Source organism: Balaenoptera physalus, assembly GCF_965194825.1.
Source record: "Balaenoptera physalus genome assembly, chromosome: 12".
NCBI lineage: Eukaryota > Metazoa > Chordata > Mammalia > Artiodactyla > Balaenopteridae > Balaenoptera > Balaenoptera physalus.
This window is the reverse complement of record NC_138897.1, coordinates 84,496,762-84,518,381: the sequence shown is the minus strand read 5'-3', so window position 1 is coordinate 84,518,381 and position 21,620 is coordinate 84,496,762. Positions and strand designations below refer to the sequence as shown.

The window sequence follows — 21,620 nt, the reverse complement described above, 5'->3', positions numbered from 1 at the left end:
CTTGCCCCACATTACACAGTTAGTAAATGGCGAGGGCGTTTGACCCTAAGTTGTAGTGCTTTTCAATAAAAAGCGTGCACCAGTGGGTAAAGAAAATATCTGTAACCAGCTCTTGTTTACTGATTGACATTTCTGCCTTCGTGATTCTAAATCAAATAGGTGAAAAGTAAAAAATGCAGCCTCTGTGGCTCCTTGCTTTTGTCTTCAAGGGGGCAGGGGTTGGGATATCCTGAGCTATGGGCATCCAAACCCAAGATTCTGAGTGTTGTTGGAATAATTTCCGCTGTAGGGTTGTGTTAGCTGTTTATACCAGTAGAGTTGCCATTTGGCGTCTGGGAATGATTCTTCTTTTGTAACTTAAAAGAATTTTTTTTTTTTTTGCAATTGAGGAAACCACCCCTTACCCTCCTCCTTCACCTCCAGAAAGACTTTTGACCCTAATAAAAGCTAAGCCCTTTGAGCTCCTTGGAGGAAGGTGTGCCTGCAAAGCCAAGGGTGTGATTAGATCAGCCAGGATCTTCCTGTTCTGACCAAAGGAACCAATTAGATGATCTAATGGGAAACATTTTTGTCATCCAGAAATTACATGATGCTGTAAAGCTGCCCACTATTATGTACCCTTGATAATAATAATGTCTCCTTCCGGGGTCATGTAACAAAATGTAATAAACTCTTCTGACAGCCTTGGTGTTAATGGCCCTGTACCCATCTGGCTGCTGGTTAGAGTGAGGCAAAGAAACACCAGGGGCCTGGCTCACCTTGCCTCAGCGGGGAGACTTGTCCAGTGGGCTCAATGAAAGCAGGAATCATATTTCTATGCTGTCAATCTGAAATTCCAGCTACAGCAGAATTTCCCCAAAGTGTTTTGGGGGAAAAGTAGTGTTTTGGGGAACACTAGTCTCAGAAGAAATTCTGTGGGGAGCTTGGAAAATGCTCATTTCTAGTCTTTCATTGGATTTTCTTATGTACATTAGCATATTAAAGACTCTGAGAAGCCCTGCAGTAAAGGCATCTCTTTAATTGTTATTAACCAGATAGTTCCAAAACTTATTTGACCGCAGAATCTTGCACATATCCCTTAACACCCCCTGGATGCCCTTCTGGTAATTCTGTGTTTGAGATATTTAAATGGTCTCTGTTGTCCCAAAAACTTTTGCAGAGAGGACCTGTAGTCAGGGATAAAGGAAGCAGAGGCCATCAATGGAGGATGGGCTTGGTGATCAGGATAGCAAGACAGCTTCTGGGGAATCTTCCCCACGTTTCACAAATGCCCTAGGTCTCTGAACCTGAAGGCCCCCAGACCTTAAGAATGCCCTTGCCCATGTCAGGTCAGATACAGTTTCACCATTGGCATATGTCAGTATTTTCCAACCATTTTTAAACTGGGGCAGAATTGTTGCCTGCTGCTGAAATCAATGGGAGTGTGACCTTGGGGACAGTGTTGGGTTGAACTGAGGAGGATCCCAAGTAGGGAATGAAGACGAAGCCAAGAAAACAAGGAGTGATGTTGCCGCCCAGGAGCGGTGCGCAAGCTTAGGACTCAGGTGAGGAGCCTCTGAAATGCTCCTCGAGCTCATGCCAGGTGGGCATTGACGGCATGAAAGGAACCAAATGTCGCCTACACCAAGGCAAAATGGCAGCAGGGATGTCTAGTGTCTGTATGTCTACACGCCTCCTTCCACGACCATCTAAGGCAGCTGAAAAATTCAGCCAAGTGACGTTAACTGGAAGGAGATGAATGGGGGAAGGCGGGACAGACAGAGATGGAGACGGAAAATGAGACAGGAATGAGGCTGGTACAATGATGATGACCATAGTGTCCTTGGCATTTGCTGTCTCGGAGCCAGCCACCTGTCGGCTCAAACATGTTAGGTGTTTGTTTGCCTAGGCGGGCTACAATTTATTGAGCACCTACTCTGTATTGACTCCTGTGCTAAACACGTTCTATATTTTTTCCCAAGGAGAAGGCTAAACACATTGTACATTTTCTCCTATGAGGAAGGCTTTTCATCTCCATTACAGAGATGAGGAAGCCAAGAGACTCAAAGGCTAAGCAATCGGGTAGTGGGGACAGAGCTAGGGTTTGAACTTGGGACTTTCTGAATCTTGAGACTTTCTGTTCTCTTGATCCTGTGCTGCAGTGCCTGAGCCATATGGACCAACAGATGCCCCCCTTCCCTCCCTGCATTTTCTTTTACTGAGAGATGACCTACATATGGAAAAGGGCGTGAAACATATATGTCAGTATAAAAATACTTATTAATTATAAATACAATTATAAATACTCATATATCAACCACCTAAGCAAAGAGATAGAACACAGCCATTGTCTCAGGGGCCCCTGTGTGTCTCTCCCAGAGATATCCACCATCTAAACTCTTTAGATATTTATTTTTAATTGTTTTGCCACATACGTTTACATCCCTAAACTATATCGTTTTGTTTTGCCTGATTTAGAACTTTATATAAATAGAATCATGCTCATAAATTCTTTTTTTCCCTTGCTTCTTCGTGCTCAACAAAATGGGAGATTCAGACATACTCTTGTCCATAGCGGTAGTTCATTCGTTTTCACTGCTTTGTTGTACTCCATTGTACGAATGTGCAGTAGACCATCCCTTCTACCGCTGATGGACATTTGAGTCATTTCCAGTTTTTGGCAATCATGACAATGATGCATTGTTACATGTCTCTGTGAGTGCACACGGTTAAGAGTTTTTCTAGAACATAAACTTGGAGTGGAATTGCTGGGTCATAGACTGTGTGCATTTCAACTTTACTAGATAAGTGGTTGTGCAAGAGCTCCTGTTCCTCCATGTCCTCACCAGCATTTTTTTTTTACTATCTCCTATCTTTTCTTCACCATGATCATCTGCCATCTTTATCCTTCACCAATCTGTTCATAAATTTTCAAAGGCAAGTGGAGGAGCCCAGCATATACACTGGCTGTACCTGCACTGGACCCTGTATTTACTGAATCAGAATCGCCAAGGGAGCAGCCCAGGAATCTGTGTTTTTCATAACCTCCCCTAGTGGTCCAGATAATTGAGTGGCCCTAATCTAGCGACCCTGTTATCTAGAGCCTTGACATATTTTTTTATGTCCTGGGGTCCTTGTTCCAAACTAAATCTTATGCAGAATGCTGTATATAAAATAGATAAAATCGGAATTGCCCTGCTTGGAGCAGGGAGTGGGAATGGAGGGTCCCATGAAACAGACTGGCTGGCTCTTCACCACACTTCAGAGCCAGACTGCATTTCCCAGCTCCCTTTACAGGTAGGTGTAGCCATGTGACAGAACTGACTACATTTCCCAGCCTCCTTTGTGAGTAGGTGAGCTCTAGCCAATGAATGGGAGTGGAAGTGATGGGGCATATCCAGGCCTGGCCCGTAAAACACTGCCCCATCTGTAGGCTAAATGCAGAGGATTCTGAGGCTGAGAGATGGGCAGAGCCAAAAGCTGGAAGGAACTGGGGTCCCCAAAGGATCGTGTGGAAGGCTGCCTGCCACTCAGCAACATCCATCTGGGATTTCACATAGTAAAAGATAAATGTCTGTTGTGTTAAGTCATAGTTTTTTTTGAGGGGGTGGGTGTCAGTTTGTTACAGCAGCTGGCATTGCCTTAGCCCATCCCTGCTGTTTGCCCCCAGGGCACCTCCATGGACTCTTGGTCCTCTGTGAAGCCATGTGGAAAACCACAGGTATAGATGAAAGGAAACACCACATGCAGTCACAAGGCCTGGGCTTTGAATCTCCATCCCTCCATAAGAGGAGGGAGAGAGGACCCCACCTCCCTCCACTTTTGTATGGATTTAATGAGATAATATATCTGAAAAGCACTCTGGGTGCAGTGAAAGGCATTTCAGATGTGAGTTATATTTAGTTATTGATACTGTGTTTCTGCATGTGTTTCTTTCACTACATCCGCAGCCAAGCCTCTCTCCAGTGGCTACTCCACAGAAACTGGAGAAGCATTAATGCAGTAAATCTCGAAACTCGCCCCTTGCTCCCTACTCCAGGCAAGGCTGGGCCGTGGTCCCCAGAGCAGCTGACCCTGAGCATAATGCACATGCTGCGTTCTGTCAGGCTATTTTAAGGCAAGCAAGGAATAAGGCTCCCACTATCCCCATAAGAAACAGACATCATTCCCTATTCTCTAATTTCCTTTTGATTAAAAAAAATCAGCCTATCTGAAAACTATCTGCTATCTCTCCTTATGCTGAGAGATGAGAATTATATAAAAAAAAAAAAAGTCAGATATGCTTTCTGGCCTTTCAGAGTCACAGGGACCATTTAGGACTCTTTGCTGTGAGAGTTGTGTGGATGATGAGGGTTTGGGAATCCGATTATCTTAGTTCTCTGGGCTGGAGAAAGAGGCGGGTTTAAATTTCTCTGAAATGTGTGATGGAGGTCGTAGCCTCCAAATTAGCCAAGCCCTGTCTGATGGCTGAAGGAAATAGAAGAGGGGCAGTCTCTGCTTTTCTTCTGGCCCCCAAACCTTGACCCAGACCCCTTATCTTCTCTCACTTCCCTCCTTTCACTCAATCCGTCTCCAAGGTGGTCACATGCCCATTCATAGATCAGCACCTAGTAGGGCGGACAGTTCCCATTCTTGCAGGCATACCTGCAGCCCCTTCTGTGTGCCGGGCACCATGCACAGCCCTGAGCACATATTCCTGTGGACGAAGCCCTGTTTGCCACTCTCAACCACAGCAGGCTTTCTAACTGGGGTCCAGTCCACCGTCCCCTCTTCCGCTCTGTCAGACCAAAGCAGAGAAAGCCAGGTCTTCTCACTCATAACAAAATACGTATTACTTTCCTAGAGCTCCCATAACAAACTGCCACAAGTTGGGTTGCGTAAAACAATAGAAATGTATTCTCTCATAGTTCTGGAGGCCAGAAGTCTGAAATCAAGGTGTCAGTAGGATGGGTTCCTTCTGGAGGCTCTGAGGGAGAATCTGTTCCACGTCTCTCTCGTAGCTTCTGGTGGCTGCCAGCAGTCCTTGGCGCTCCCTGTCTTGTCACCACGTCACTCCAGTCTGCCTCCATAGTCACATCGCCTTCCTCTCCTTTTTTCTCTGTGTCCTCTCCTCTTTTATAAGACGCCACTCATTGGATTTAGGGCCCACCGTAAACCTAGGATGATTTAATCTTGAGATCCTTAACTAATTACATCTGCAAAGATTCTATTTCCAAATAAGGTCACATTCTGAGATGCCAGGTAGACATGAATTTTGGGGGGGACACTATTAAACCCACTACGCACTCTGGACCCGCACAATTCACATCTATCCCACAATGCAGAATACTTTCACCCTACCCCAACATCTGGAAATGGAGGGATGGACACTGGAAAATGGGGGTGATTATAAAACCTCTCACAAAGTGCCATTTGGACAGTAAAATAAGTCATTAACAGGCTTAGCACAGTGCGTGACTGATAAAGAAAGAAATGCACTGATGAAAGGTAGTTGTAGAAGTATTTGTACATACCGTGATGATGTACAACTGGATAGATTTTCCCAAGGCACTGTTTTTTGTTTGTTTGTTTGTTTGTTTAATCACTGTCTTCCTTAAAAACAAACAAGGTTTCCCATTGCCTGCAGAACAAAGTCTGAGCTTGTTCGTTTAGTTAGTAAGGGCTTTGCAATTGGTCCTCCATCAGAGTTACCTCTCTCTCTCACCTCTTACCCCCAAGCCCAACTGATAACCTGAATTCTCCCAGTTTTTTCTTTGTGTCCTGTCTAGTCGCTTCTACCAAAATCCTCCCGCGTCTTCTTGGCAGTGCCTCCTGAAAGCCTTCTGTTCCCAGTGAAGTCTGCCTCTGCTGGGCTCACGTGGCCCGTACAGGTGCTCACTTGGGTCACTGACTCCGACCTGTGATTCTTTTTCCACATGTTCATTTCTCTGCTCCACCGCAGACCATGGCTTCATGAAGGCAGGGACTGTGTTTCTGCACGAGGACGCTGTGCCACAGAGGAAAGCCCGCGGGCTCTGGTCTCACAGCTCTGCCTTTAGGCAAGAAACATTAACATCTCTGCACCTCAGTTTCCGAATCTATAAAGTAGGGGTCATTCTGTCTCCCTGTTAGGGTTCTTGGGGAGTTAAGCAAAGCAACGCAGGTAAAGTGCCTGGTACCTACGTAAGCAGTCAGTAAGTTCCCATCCACAGATGTGTGTTACCCGCTGCATCTGGTACATGATGGGTTTGTACCAGATGGGGGCTTTGTAAATGTTTGTGGGCGATGGTGAGCATTGAGAGGAAAGGACGCATTCTGGCATAAATTAGGGCATACATTTTTAACCAAAACAACAACAACAGCAACATGTACCAGGCAAGGTGCTAATGCTTTCCATGCATCGTTATTTGATCCTCCCATATTACCCAGAAACGTATGGCACATACAGTGCCCAGTAGAGGTCCTGCTATGTTACAGAAGTCAATAAAGGCAGCCCTGGGAAAAACCATCCTGGCCAAGATTCAATGGGGATGTGCCCCTAACTTTATGCCCCCCTCCATCCTTCAAAGTTATCTGGCGGCCCCACAACCACCAAAGTTCCCTCCCTGTCCCCATCCCCAGTGTGCCCTAGCGAAGTGCACTTGTCACCGAGGTCTTCCAGGGGCCAGAGATCTGACCCGGGCGCTGGGGGAAATGTATGGGAAAGGGGGGTGCAGGAAGAGCCTCTGAGAAATGGATGGGCGCTATTCCCATGGTGACTTGAAAATGTTTATGAGGCAGATGCTATGGGGTGGGGGGCAGGGAAGTTGAGACACGTGATCAAGGAGGCAGCACCAACCAACACAAACGGAGTAACAATTCCTTCTCTTCCTCTGGGGTTCTATAATTGCACAAAGTACTTTCCGGTGGAGGGCAAGGGAAGTACAACACTCTGGCCAAGCCTGGAGCTTGCCAGCCTTTGGGCTCCAAATTTGGAATGTGGGCGGGGCAACTTTTTAAAACAATCCCAGCTGCCTGCAAGGTTGGCGCCGGAGTCCTTCCTAGGAAACGTATTTTCACAGCAGCCTGCAGGAGTCAGAAACAGGCTGCCTCGGAGCCCATGAAGGTCAAATATAGGAAGTTCAGGCCACGGCAGGCCAGCCAGAGGGAAGGCAGCGGCAGAGACGGCTGGGGCCAAGTGGTGCCTTTTGCATCCTTCAGATGGCCACCTGTGAGTCAACTTGCTGATAATGGCCCAGCTATGATTGTCAACATTAATATTTACAGCCGGCAGTGTTTACACACCTTGTACAAATGCCCCAAACAGCAGACCTTGTACTGTGCATGCAAAGGAAAATTATCACCTTGGATTTGAATAGCTCCTCTTCCCTGGGCAGCTCCAAGGATATGATTTAGTAAATTGTTCCGAGGACATAGAAAATACAGAAGGTAGAGCTGCTCCCTTACTACAGAATAATCCAGCTCAGAGTTCAGTCTCTGGAGAAACGTAAGTGTGAGTTTGAATCCCCTCTCTGCTCACAGAGCTGCTGCTGGTCCATCCATCACCACTGTGGGAATTAGGAAAGGATGCCCATCCTTCAAAAGGACACCACTGAGTCCCCCACCCACCCCCTATTTGACCTTGACTAAGTCCTTTATCCTCCCTGAGCCTCAGTCTCCTCATCTGTGAAATGGGGATAATAACATCAAGTCTGGCATAGCTCCTAGTTGGAGGCCAGTAAATAATAGTTCATATCAGCTGAGTGCTTGCCCTCTGCCAGGCCTCTGGTCTCTGCTGTCTATATGCACTGTCTCATTTAGTCCTCATGACAACCTTGAGTGTGAGCAACATTATCGTCAAGAGTTCATAGATGGGGAGGGGAGGAGAGGAACTCCCCTCAATACTGCAGTCCCTCGGGCTGGATTTACCCACCTTCCTCTTTGAATGTGGCTTCATCATAGAGAGAGATTGCAATCATACCATCTTTTCTGAAGTCCAGTGATACAACCCAGTGACCAGGTGTAAACTGGCATTTCCAGTTAAGAGTCACCTTGACTCAATAGGGCCATCATGTAAATCAAGCCGTTTCTGTATGTGGATATGTTCAGAAGATATGTTCTGTCCCAGGGTTGCTCCAATGTGGATGGAAAAGACTTGGCTAGTTCGTATCCATAGATGGGTTCCCACCCCTGGGTGCAGCACCACTAGCCTGGCCAGGTTTCATACTTTGAGCTTCACCTGAAGTTCCCACTTTGATCCCTGTTACTCTCACTCTCTTTTGACACACGAGGAAACTAAGGCTCAGAGAGGTGAAGTCAGTTGCCCAGGTCACACAGCAGAGTGGCAGAGCCAGAATTTGAACCCAGATTTCCTGCCTCCAGAGCCCATGATTGTGACCACTTCACTGTACTGCCTTCATCTATACCAGGAAGGCCTTGGAATAGGTCAGGGGGATTTGGGGAAGGGGTTTGGGGGAGTATCTTTTTTTAATAGACTTCATTTTTTAGAACAGCTTATATTTTTGGAAGAATTATGAAGATAATACCAAGAGTTCCTGTGTACCCTATACCCAGTTTCCCCTATAATTTATATCTTACATTAGTCTGGTACATTTGTCACAATGAATGAACGAATATTAATACATTATTATTAATTAAAACCCATACTTTATTATTCAGATTTCCTTAGCTTTTCCCTAAGGTCCACTCTCTGTCCCAGGATCCCATCCGGGATACTACATTACATTTAGTCATTGTGTTTCCTTAGCCTCCTCTGGTCTGTGGCAGTTTCTCAGACTTTCCTTGTTTCTGATGACTGTGGCAGTTTTGAGGAGCACTGGTCAGGGATTTTGCTGGATGCCCCGCCCCCCCATTAAAATTTGTCTGATGTTTTTCTCTTGATTAGACCGGGGTCATAGGTATTAGGGAGGAAGACCACAGAGGTAAAGTGCCATGCTTCTCACATCACATAAAGAGTACACACTATCAACTTGATTTACACTTTATGTTGACCTTGATCACCTGGCTGAGGTAGTGTTTGTCAGGTTTCTCTCCTGTAAAGTTACTCTTTTTCCTCCTGGGGGTTATCTTTTTATCATTTACAATTCACATTCTTTCTAGCTAGGGAATCTTTCTTTGTTTCCACCATATGAAATCTTACTTATAATCACAGCTGACAAGACTCATGGTTGGGGCCGGCTGCATGGGCAGGCGACAGGTGCCATCCCACAGGGCACGCACTTGGGGACTGAGGCTGTGCTGTCACCATCTTGGAATTCTTAATACATTTATCTTTGGATTTCTTTTGTAAGTGGAAGTTGATGGGACAATGCAACATGCACAGAGGGCTTAGAGCCTTGACCTTGGGGTCTTGATCCTGCTGCCTTCCCATCTCCCCAGAATGGATTCTCTCTGCCTGCTCCCCAGCCCCACCCAGTGACTGCTGCCACCCTGTCCCTGGCAGGACTATGGGCAGTACAGGCAGAGTTGGGGGTTGGGCGTGGGTGTCCTGTGGCATCTCAGAGCGGGGACAGAGTGGCAACCAACTCTACCCTAGACTGGCAGCGCCATGGTGCATTCAGCAGGCAACTCAGAGGGGGCAAGCCTATTGCACACTCCTGTTCATGTGCTAAGCATTGTCTGGCACGGAGACTGCAATACCTGTGGGGTCACCTGCCCACCAGGACTGGGGTGACGGGCCCATGGGAAGGGAAAATGTCCTGGTCAGTTTCCCCACCCTACCCAGGGAACAGCAAGTTAGACCGGTGGCTGGTGGGAGGGGATCCAGCAGCCAGTGGGCCACGCATGCGTGCATGCCAAGTCATGGCAGGGCCCTGGGGACCCGGGTCTGCACTCGCCCCCAAGTATCTCCATGCCCGAGAGAGCACAACATTGAATATCTAATAAAAACACTCAGGTCAAGAGAGAAGGAAAAAGCTTTTTAACAGCCCTGTTCCTCTCTTTTGAACAAGAGCCCCACATTTTCAGTTTGCACTGGGCTCCACACATAGCCAGTCCTGCCCTCACTGTCCTTAGTGTCCCCACCCTGCACTGTACCCCAAATCTTTCTGAGGAACCCCACCTCTCCATGGGATGGAGCCCTGCAGGTGGCATTTTTGTGGGCCCAGCTGACTCTGACCTGAGGCCGGCCACGGACCCAGAGGGCACAGCCCTTCTGGGCCATTCAAGGCCCAATGTCACCAAGTAATGGATAACTGGAGGAACTGAGGCGCAGTGAGGAAGAATGACTTAACTTATTCTGCACACAGCATGAAAGCCAGGGTTGGACTAGGGGTTTCTTCCAGCCCCACCCAGAGTTGGCTGACAGCTGTGGAATGGTTGGGAAGACCCTGAGATGGTAGAGAGATTGCTGTGCCAGGAGTTGGACAGAGCTGGGTTCTAGACTCAGCCAACTCAGCCAAGTGTGCTTTCCTCTCTGAGCCTTGATGTGCTCATCTGTAGAATGGGTGTAAAACATGAGGTGCCTAGGACTAAGCTTGATCAAGATAATGCACGCGGGTCTCTTAGGTGCGGGAAAGCGTGACTTGGATATGAGGTGTCGTCACCGTATACAGCCAAGTATAAGTGTTTGCTGCATCATTTTGCCCATTTCTGCTTCACACTTGGATATATTTCAATGTGTCCCTGCCGCTTGTTTGAGGATGTGAATGCCCAGAGGGCCAAACCCGCCGTCTGTTTAAGTCCCTCCGGGCCCTGGGTGGAGTAGACTCTGGCCTAATAAGAACCTTGAACAGGGAGGGAGGCGGAGGTGTTCCTGCTTCACCTGGAGCAGGCCCCTCTGTTTCAACTCCATAAACTGTGACGGCGACAAAGCCCTTTCTGTATTTTGCGAGAGATACAGTTTGCACATGATCTCATTACCCCTGCAGCCATGAACAGAGTTATGTCGGGCCTTTCTAACAAGTGGCAGTAAAACATTTTATAGACCCCTCGCTCCCCCTCCCTCTCCCGCACCGTGTAATTTGCTCTGTTTGGGGTTAGACTTGGTGTTTTCCCTCTTTCCTTTCTCTTTCTCCTTGCACTTTCTCTCATGTTAATTACATTAGTTGCCATGGAAACAGTGATGTCATTGGCACGGGAGCGCTCAATGACATCCAAAAGCACAGTTTATAGCATGGCTCGAAATTTATTCCATGGCTCGCAGCCTTGAGGGGGGTTATACCTCGATTATATTGCGGGCACCATCTGGGCCTGAGGGTGGGAAGTGGTAGGAAAGCAGCTGAGTTTGGGGTGCTTTCCAGAACCCCAGATACTGGGGGATGGTTACATTTGGACAGCAGGGAGGACACCTTGGGTACCGTGAAGGGCTGTCTGTTGGTTTTTACCTACACTCACTGCCCAACAGTACCATGCCCCATGTTTGTTCCCGGTTTAGGATTTCAGAATCCTGCGTGGAGCGGTGCTTGAAAGCGCTTAACATAAGAGGCATGTGTGCACGTGCGCATGCGGGCATGTCTCTAGCGCGCCCAAACCATGCTGTTAGTATGAACGTGCGATCTGCGGCATGCTATGCACGGTAGTTCACGCACTGGGCTCGCACACACATGAGCACACTTGCCCATCTGTGGTTCATTTTGTAAGGTGCAGTTGCATCCACATCAGTGACTTTGGGGCCCTGCCCCGCCGCCCCCGTCCTCCACGGCTCACTTCTCAGTGAGTTGCCTTTGCCCAAGCTCTAGGGGTGGGGGGCAGGGCTGTGCATGGAGACGGTGGGGCTGTGGCGGAAGTCGGAGCGCCCTGTGCATCTCTCACGGGGAGGCGTGCAGCTGTGGGCCAGGTGAGCTCGCCCCCGCGCCCGGCCTGCCGTTGTTCTGTGGGGAGGCCTTGTGTCTTGATCTGACACTGAGCAGACAGACCTCAAGGTGAGAGCCACTCGGCAGTCCCCTCTTCCTCCCTGGGGACCCACGGATGTGTTTTCAGTTCCTGATATAAGTATCCCCTTGAGTTTGCTGAGGGAGGGCAGGCAGCAAACAGCGTGCAGAGCTAAGGGGACCCCCAGGTGTCCCTCATCAATTTTGGAGCTCTTGGGTCTGAGATCATAAGCATGAAGGGCTCTCTAGCAAGGAGGACTTGGAAGAGCACTGTAGGAGGCACTGAAGCCCAGAGGGCACTGGTTTGGAAGTCAGGGGGTGTGACATAAAGGGACAGACAGTTCACTCCAAACAGCTTCAAGGAAATAGGCAAATTTTTAGCCCCGGAAGTGGGGAGTTCAAGGTGGAAACTTCAGGCATCACCTGCCCCAGGGCTTCAAATAGTGACATCCGGGCTCTCGCTCCATCTTTCAGTCCTGTCTCTCTCAGTTTGGATTCCCCTCCAGGTGCCATTAAGGCTGCAGGGACCCTCAGGTTTGCCTTTAAGTCTTCTTTGTTCCAAAAAATGTCATTGGACCAAGTTGAGTCATGTGCCCATCCATGAGCCAATTATTGTGGCTGGGGGGCGGGACTTCCCCTGATTGGGCAGGCCTGGTTCACGTGGCCGCCTCTGGAGTCAGTAAGAGAGGGCGGCTGGACCGTGTGGAGCAAGATGGGGAGAGGAGAATTGGAGCTGGGCCGGCTCCTCTTTTTTCTGCCCCTATCATAGGCTTCCCACCCAAGGTACTTGACCTACTCTCGTCAGAACTTTCAGTGGTCGCCAAGCCCCAACCTCATCTGCCACCAGGACACAGAGATGAGTAAGCCATCGCCTCTGCCCCCACGCCCAGCTCCCAGCTTGCGGGGGAGGGGGGGGCAGGGGTCCACTATGGGAACTGCTGAAAAAGAGATAAGAGCCTCCAATGGAGGAGCCCAAGGGTGCTCCAGGCCCTGAGGAAAGTCTTTAGAGAACCAATCAGATCAGAGCCAGGTCCTGGGGGAAGAGGGGGAGAGTGCCAGGTGGAGAAAGGGGGCGAGGTCCGTGCAAGTAGAGGGAAGGGCAGGTGCAAAAGCACAGAGGCATGAAAGGGCTTAGGGAAACTAAGACCCACATGCAGTAGCAATAATGACGATAACTACTGGCTTAGCCCTGGGCTAAGGGGCGTTGCTTTATCATGACCAACCTCACCAGCCCTGTGAGATAGGTGCTGGGGAGTTAGTTCATACATATACGAAGCACTTAGCCCAGTTCCTGGCCACGTAGACAGTCCCAGATAGATGTTTCCTATGGTAGCAATAGTAAATAGTAATAGTAATAATAATTATAATAGGGCGCCGTGGATGATTTTAGCAAGGGAAAAGAGGAGAGTGAGGAATTCGGGTAGAAGGAAAGGCGCAGAGACGGTTTAGAACTGCTAGTCTCAACCAGGGTGATTTATTTACCCCCACCCCAGGGGACATTTGGCCATGTCTGGTGACATTTTTGGTTGTCACAATTTGGGAGGAGGGGTGCTACTGGCATCTAGTGGGTAGAGGCCAGGGATGCCGTTAAATATCCTACAGTGCATAGGACAGCCCTCACCAAAGAATTATCCAGCCCACATGTCAATAGGTTTGAGGTGGAAAAACCTGAGTTTAGGTGAAATATGATGGGGGCTGTTGCAGCACACAGTATGGGTTGTCAGAAGGAGGCTCTGGGCAGGACAAGGGCCCTGGGGTGGCCAGCAACTGGAAGAGTCTCCCTGCTGCCTCGCATCCTCTCCCTCCCTCACCAAATGAGCATCAGAGAAGGGGCTGGCTGGGGGAGGTGTATGTCGCCAAAAGGCCTACAGGCCCTGGCAGACTGCGGGCTACGCTTCTCCAGTTGCGCGTGCAGCTCCCAAGTCACAGGCCCAACAAATTCCTTGAGTGGGTGCAGATGTCCCGCATCCATGCGCCTCTTGCCACTTGGAGCCCCTGCCAGAAACCTGGACCCCTCGCCGCTCAGCTTGCAGATCACAAAGCCTGGGCAGCGGGCCTCCCCTTCAGTCCTCTGAGTCAGAAATGTTGATTTGTTATAGTAACATGAGCACAGGGGAAGGACAAGAGGAAAGTGAGCAAGAGAGAGAGAGATATCGACAGCGAGTCAAAAACAGTGAGGCTGGGGGACTTCCCTGGCAGTCCAGTGGCTAAGACTCCACACTTCCAATGCAGGGGGCGCAGGTTCGATCCCTGGTCGGGGAACTAAGACCCCACATGCCGCGTGGTGCGGTCAAAAAAACAAAAAAGCAAAACAGTGAGGCTGACCAAGAGAGACTGGGAGAGACAGACTCAGCAGGAGAAAGAACCCCCAAGAAAGAAAAACACAGACCGAGACTGAGAGATGGAGACCGAGATGGAGGGAGACATACTGAGAGTCGTGGGGGAAACAGAGAGAGAGGAAACCAGACTAAGAGAAGGTAGGACAGATTGAGGTTAGCGAAAAGAGAAACAGACCGAGAAGGAGCCAGAGAGAGAAGGATTGAGTGGAAGGGAAGATGGAGAAAGTGAGCAAGAGAAAGATTTCCTTGCAAACCCCGTGGTCCTGAGCCCAGTAACTCTCCAAGACTCTGCCCTGTTTCAGCCATGAAACTGGGGAATTGGGGAAGTTTTCCCGTGGCAGGTCCGGGACGAGCAAGCATTGTTCACATTACTGCTGGTGTTCCCTGCTAACTGGACATTAGCCAACAGGAAATTCCTGGGACAAATCTTTCCACTCAGAGTCTTTTAAAACTTTATTTATTTATTTTAATTTGGGGGGGATTAAAAAAAAAAGAGAGAGAAAGAAAAAAAACAGAAAAAAGAAAAAGAAATGAGCCACTCGGTATAAGAAAAACGTATCTAGCAACAGCCCCAGCCAGGCCAGGGGAGGCTCGGAATCCATTGTGTCCACTCCATCCTGTTCTTCCTCTGGAAGGATTTATGACCTCACACTCCCATGACATCACAGTGCGTTGCCATGGCCCTGCTTTATTATCATAAACAAAGGGCTGATCCTTGGGACACTGGCTGGCTGAGCAAGAGGGGGTGGGGAGGCTCTGTGTAATGTGTTTTCTTGGGAAGGCAGCTTGTTCAGAAGTCTGAAAAGCTGTGAAAATAGTTGTACACACAGTACCCTCCGTGCAGCCCTGTAGCCTCTGGACAAGTTTGGCGATGAAGTCAGCTCCCTGCAGGAGGACCCTCTGGCTCAGCGTGTTCTCACTGCCAAAGAGCAGCTTCCCGGGCTTCCCTCACTGCTCCAAACAAGGTTTTCATTCATTCACCCAAAAGGCATTGAGCGCCTACTATGTGCTAGGCACTGACAGAGCTGGGTTGTTATAGATTGATGAAAAACCCAGATACGGGCCCTGCTGCCCCCTCCACCCCCCCCCCCCCCAGAACCTGGAATACTCAACAAGTATGCAGATAAATCAACAGGAATGTGTAAAATTGTCTTGGGTTAAGTGTGCCGAAGGAAGCAAACAGGAAATGAGGATGAGAGGAGTGGAGGGAGGAGGCTACTTAGACCAGCAATCTGGGAGGGCCTCTCTGAGGAGGTGACATTTTAGACAAGACCTGAAGGAGGAGAAAGAGTCAGCCGTGAAGAGTGGGAACAGGTGGCAGGAAGTGGGCAGAGACAGCAGCTCCAGGGAGAGTGACTGTCAAGATTGAAGTTCCCATCAGGGGTCTCTTCCTACATATTTTACAGCATCCTGGACAGCTGACTCGGATGAGAGGGCTGGTAAAGAGGAGTCATTTCGTGAATCCGAGTTGAGTAAAGATTCTTTCTGGACCCTGCTGCAGCAGTGCCAGTAAACCCCCATTTCCAACTCAAAGAGAGGTTTGCAGACCTGTCAGACTGGCACTTGGTGAAAACAAATTAGCCAGGAGTAGAAACACCTGTAGGACCCCAAACGCGCTCTCCCTGGCTGAGTCAGGTGATGCTCTTAAGCCGCAGAAACGAGAGAAGGAGGGGCAGGGGAAGGGAGGGCAGCAAGTGGGACAGATGTGGGCACTGCCTGCTGGTCAGGAGGCCAGATGAGCAACAGAGGGGTAAGCCATTCCCCCCTCCCAGGAGATGGACCCTGAGGGAGCTAGGACCCTAGACCTAGAACAGGATGAGGACTTCTAGATCATCAGTCCAATGATGGGGACAGATGGGGACATGAGGCCCAGAAAGGGGAAAGGCCTGGCCTGAGGTGGCACAGGAAGTTAGGGACAGAACTCTGCCGCTCACTTGTTTTGTAAACTTGGGGAGCACACTTCATGTCTCTGAGCCCCCATCCCCATTGTAAAATGGGAAGAACGTACAAAAAGGGCTTTGCATAGCTGCAACATAGTTGCTGTTTTCTACCCCTACTTTTCCAAGAACACATTTATTAAACCCTACCAGGCACTGTACTTTGGACTTCTCATACATTCAGCTCTTTTAATATTCAGGGAAGCCCTAAGAGGTAGACACGGCTGTCCCCATTATGCAGATAAGGAAACTGAGGCCAAGAGAGGTTGAGTAGCATCCGAGGTCCCGGGGCCAGATCCCACCCCTGACCTGACTGACTTCAGATGGAGCCCATGTTCTCGACCACGGAAGGGTGGCCTGTTCCATGGTACATAGCTGCATGCAGACAGGAGGTGGCGATGGCGACCAGAGAGGGCTGACCTTCTGACACAGAGCTAGGAAGGAGTGAAGGCTGCAGAGCTGTGAGAGCCGGCTTGCAGGCCAGCAAGAGCAATGGCGTGCCAGAGACCCATGGGACAGCAGAGAAGAAAGGATGTGGGAGAGGAAAGAGGACTCCATTCTTCATGCTGAGTGATATTACCAGAAGCATGAATCTAATTTTTATGTCCGATGCACATTTAGGCTTCTCCAGATCAGGGTAAGGAAGTGTCAGTTCACACACTAGTAACTCAGCTGGGTCCAGCTAACCAGTTGAAAAAGCATCTATCTGGGAAATTAGGGGGTGGGTGGACCATTAGACTAGGTGTCAAGCACCTTGGCTTCTAGGGAAGTGTCACATTTAATGAATATCTACCCCTGGGCCAAGCACTTTACTGACCTTGCTTTATTTAATTCTCACCGCATCTTGGCGATATTGTTTCCCGATTTATAAATGTAGGGACTGAGGCCCAGAAAGATTCCAGTCCTGGCTGTGTGCCCCAGGGTAGAGATATAATTTCTCTGGGCCTAAGTTTCCTGTTACAGAAAAGTGGAAGGATGGGTCTTAATCAGGGGTTGGTGAACTTTTTCTGTAAAAGGCAAGATAGTAAATATTTTAGGCTTTGCAGGACACATCATCTTTTTTCAACTGTTCAATTCTGCCCTTGTGGCATAAAATCAGCCATAGACAATGTGGAAATGACAGATGAGCATGGCTGTGTTCCAATAAAATGCTATTTACAAAAACAGGTGACAACACGTTACACCCACTAGGATGACTATAATTGAAAAGTTGTTGAGGATGTGGAGAAATCAGAATCCTCATACACTGCTGGTGGGAATGTCAAATGGTATAGCACTTTGGGAAACATGGTACCTCAAGGGTCAAACATAGAGTTATCACATGACTCAGCAATCCAACTCCTAGGTATATACCCAAGAGAACTGAAAACATATGTTTATACAAAAACTTATACACTAATGTTCACAGCAGCAAAATAGTCAGGAAATAATATAATAGTCAAAAAGTGGAAACAACCCAAATGTCCATCAACTGATGACTAGATAAACAAAATGTGGTCTGTCCATACAGTGGAATATTATTTGGTTATAAAAAGCAATGTAGTACATCTGATACATGCTACAACACAGATGAACCTTGAATTATGCTAAGTGAAAGAAGCCAGACACAAAATGCTCCTATTGTATGATTCCATTTATTTGAAGTGTCAGGAATGGGTAAATCCATAGAGACAGAAAGTAGATTAGTAGTTGCTTAGGACTGGAGTGGGGAGAATCAAGGGGCTGGGGGCGGGGGAGGGGGGGATGCTGATGGCTAAAAGATATGGGGTTTCTTTTTGAAGTGATGAAAATATTGTAAAATTGACTGTGGTGATGGTTACACATATCTGTGACTGTACTAAAAGCCTTTGAATTGTACACTTTAAATGAGCGACGTTTATGGTATGTGTATCATATCTCAGTAAAGCTGCTATTAAAAATTTCATTTACTGGGACTTCCCTGGTGGTCCAGTGGGTAAGACTCTGTGCTCCCAATGCAGGGGGCCAGGTTCAATCCCTGGTCAGGGAACTAGATCCCACATTCATGCTGCAACTAAGAGTTCACATGCCGCAACTAAAGATCCCGCGTGCTGCAACTAAGACCTGCCCAGCGTAGCCCAAAAAAAAAAAAAAATTTCATTTACTGATAAAGCCAAAAAAGAGGGGACAAGAGAGAAATCTTGGGAGTGGATAGAAATGTTCCAAAAATTGATTTTGGTGCCAGTTGCATGACTGTATATATTCACAAAAATATATCAAACTTTACATTTAAAATGGGTGAATTAATTTATGTAAATTATATCTCACTAAAGTCCTTAATGGAGGGGGGGAAGTAGGCAGCAAATTGGAATTGGCCCATGAGCCATGGTTTGCTGACCCCAATCTATATGATGATCATATCAGGACTCTTTAGATTTCAAGTAGGCAATAACCCAACTCAAGCTGATTTAAGCAAAATGAGGAATTTCTTGATGCACACACTGAAAAGCCTAGAGGAGAGGTGCGCTTCAGGCACTGTTGGATCTAGGAGTACAAATGTCACCAGAACTCCATATTGCTTCCACTCTCAATTTCCATGAAATGGCTGCCAGCAGCTCCTGTCACATTTTCCCAGGTTCGAGTCCAGAAGAGGAGAGTGAGTAGCCTTTTCCAAAGGCTGTAACAAAAATCATTGTGTCCTGTTGGTTCTGATTGGGCCACATGCCCATTTCTGATTCACTCCCTTTGTCCGGGAAATGCAGGGTTCTGATTGGCCAGTCCAGAGTCACATGATCCCTGAAGCCCAGGGACTGTGCATAGGGGTGGCAGGGGAGAGGTGGCTCCCTAGAGGAAAATTGGGGAGCTAGATCAGGGGGACCCAACAACAGAATTCAGGAAGTGTTTCTTACGCCAAATATTTTTGCTTAAGTAGTTCCAAAACACCAAAGGAGTTAAATAAACATTGTTAGTCATGTTCTATCAATGACAAATTGAAGCCCCCAGGAGTGAAGACAGCCTGCAGGTCACTGGCAAAGCAAACCACCCCCAGCCCCCAGCCCCAGGTACTTCACCTTTGCTCTCAGCATGAGGTTTAACTACCTGTGAGTCAAGACAGAAGGGGTCATTTATTCAACAGACGGTTATTACAGCCAGCCACACACACCACGTCTGTAAAATTATCTGAGATCGGGAAATTGAAAGGCCTGGAGATTAAGGGGCAGACATAAAGGCTGTGCAACAGAGCGCACAGGCTGGCTCTTGGGCTCTGGGGGCACTGCCCCACTGCCCGGACGAGCCAAGCCTTTTTGCGGGTGGCAGCAGAGCCTTGAAAGATCTCCTCCAACACTGCCAGCTGAGTCACTGTCTTCACCTCCCCAGAGGGGGAAACAGGGTCAGATCAAGAGGAAATCAGGAAGTCGGGGTCCTGGGTCCTAACCTCAGCTCTGATGCTAACCTGCTGTGTCACAAGAGGTAGCTTGTTTGTCTGGGCCTTGGTGTCCAATGAGAATGAGAGCCTTTTCACTCATCTTTCACTTCTGCCAGCCTTGATCTGACCCTAGCCCACTTCTGTACCTGCATCACCTCCCACGTCCCCCAGTCTCCCACTCCATCCATCCTGGCTTCTCTGTTCCTTGCATATTGCTGCTTGTTCCCACCTCTGAGCATTTGTACTTGTTGTTCACTCTGCCTGGAAGACTCCTCCTCTCCCCGCATCTTCCCAAGACTAGCACTTCTGAATCACTGAGGGTCAGCTCAGGGAGACCTTCCCTGGCCACCCACGCCCCCTCGAGCCCCAAGGTGAGACCCTCAGGTCTCTCTCCCTCACAATATCCAGTTTTGTCTTCTCAGTAATGAGGCCCAGCTCCAAGATGCTCAACACGGGTTTATTCATTGGGCAGAAACAATTATAGGACAAGTAGGGGCAATGTGCATCTTTGACCCAAACTCCAAAGAAGATGCAGTGCCACCATCCAATCCCCCAAACTGGGGCCCAAGCATAGGATGGTGTCCAGTCTGTCCTGACTTTTCTTTCTTCTGCTTGTTTCTCGCAGCAGTGGTTGGTCCTGAAGCCAAGCATGCATGTCCTCCCTCCCCTGCACCTTCCCACAGTGCTCTGCGCCAGCAGCCAGGGCAGCTGCCCCGTCCCCAGCCAGAGTGGGTTCAGGCCCTAAACACCTCCCTTCAGTCAAGACCCGTCCACACGTCCTGAGAGCTCCATGCTGTGTGCCTTTGCAAAACAGACGCCCTCCTTCCCCTGCCCTTTCCTTGCCCATCTTCATCTTGACGCCCCCCTGCCGCGGGCCCGAGCCTCCTCTCGGCACCAAAGCACCATACTTGTGTTTCCTGTGGGCCCCTGCCTGGCTACCTGTGTTCCGGCTGATCCTTTTGCCTCAACACCCTTCCCTAGTCCTCTGACCAGCTCCTGCCGCCTCTCAGCGCCACCTATTTCCAGAAGATTCCTTGAAACCCCCCCACCCTGCCCTAATAGCGTTGGGAGTCCCTTTTCTCTCCTGAGGCCTCTCCAGCCACCAAATTCTGCAGCAGCCCTTCCCGCACTGGAGGGAATTACCTGCCACCCTCTCCCCAAGTAGATGTGAGCATCTTGAGATCAGAAACGACATCACTTATCTTTGCTGTTACTGCACCTGAGTGCCTGGCACCCAGTAGGTGCTCAGGAGATGCTTTCTTGAATGACAGGTGTGTGCGTGCAAGTATGCGTATGCAAGTGCTCTGGAGGCAGGGGCTGTGTCCAGTGTGCCCAGTGCCTCAAAGAGCCTGGCCTATGGTGAGTCTCAGCAAATGTTCAGAGAATGAATGATTCCTTCAAGGCCTGTGTGAAGTTACCTCCTCCACACAGAGTGACCAGCCGTCCCCATTGGCCCAGGATGTGGAACTTCCAGTGCTTCACCCGGGCAAGCCCCAGGCAAACTTGGATGAGTTAGTCATCCTCCTCTACCTACCGCCTCTGTGACCCCCTGTCAGACCTGATCCCAGCCAGGCTGCACTAAATCCCAGTCACTTGCTACTGTTGTGTATTTTAATGGCTTCCTTATAATTTCACACATTTGTGGCAGTCTTCCAATATTACTAAAGGGCAGGGGCCATCTTTCTTTATGGCCCACTATAACCATTCAGGGCCAGACAGAAACAGGCTTGGAAAGATCTTCATCTTTCTCATCACCATTTACTAAGGCCTTGTCTAAGCTCTTCTTATACGTTTTCTTCTTTAATTCTCCCAATGACCGCACGAAGTAGGGATTTTCTTTCTCGTTTTACAGATGAGGTTGTTTTCAAAGGCCAGAGTTGAAGGCAAGACCAAGGTAAGCTCACATACCTTGGAAGTCGCAGGATAGGAGCCCAGGACTATCAGAGGTCATAACTTTTGCTTAAAGAGCACCCAGAGGTAGCCCCTCTCCGGCACCCGGGTCCTCTGGGGTCTGGTGGTTCCCTTAGCCTCGCTTAGCCCCTGCATACACAGCTGGATGAAAGTGCCCCCCACCCCGCCCCAGCCAACGGAGACAGATTCTTCATCTGCCAGAGCAGGGACCTGAGTTTTGGAGAGGAGAGAATAAACATGATTCCCAGGTGGTGAGAAAACAAGTCACTCTCCAGCTCTG

At 48.9% G+C, this 21,620-nt stretch overlaps 1 protein-coding gene across 12 annotated transcripts in view; it reads left to right on the top strand.

The window, feature by feature from the left end:
- Positions 1-21,620, top strand: part of SPRING1 (SREBF pathway regulator in golgi 1) — a 316,969-nt gene that overhangs the window by 191,215 nt on the left and 104,134 nt on the right. The window contains exon 7 of one of the 12 annotated variants that reach the window (XM_082416880.1): positions 21,282-21,325. The exons of 9 other annotated variants lie outside the window; for them this stretch is intronic. In XM_082416880.1, the coding sequence (XP_082273006.1) occupies positions 21,282-21,310 (29 nt within the window). In that variant the 3' untranslated portion in view covers positions 21,311-21,325. Of the gene's footprint in view, positions 1-384; positions 2,309-21,281; positions 21,326-21,620 lie in introns of those variants that run through there. 2 more of the 12 variants (XM_082416865.1, XM_082416856.1) reach the window with 2 other exon arrangements.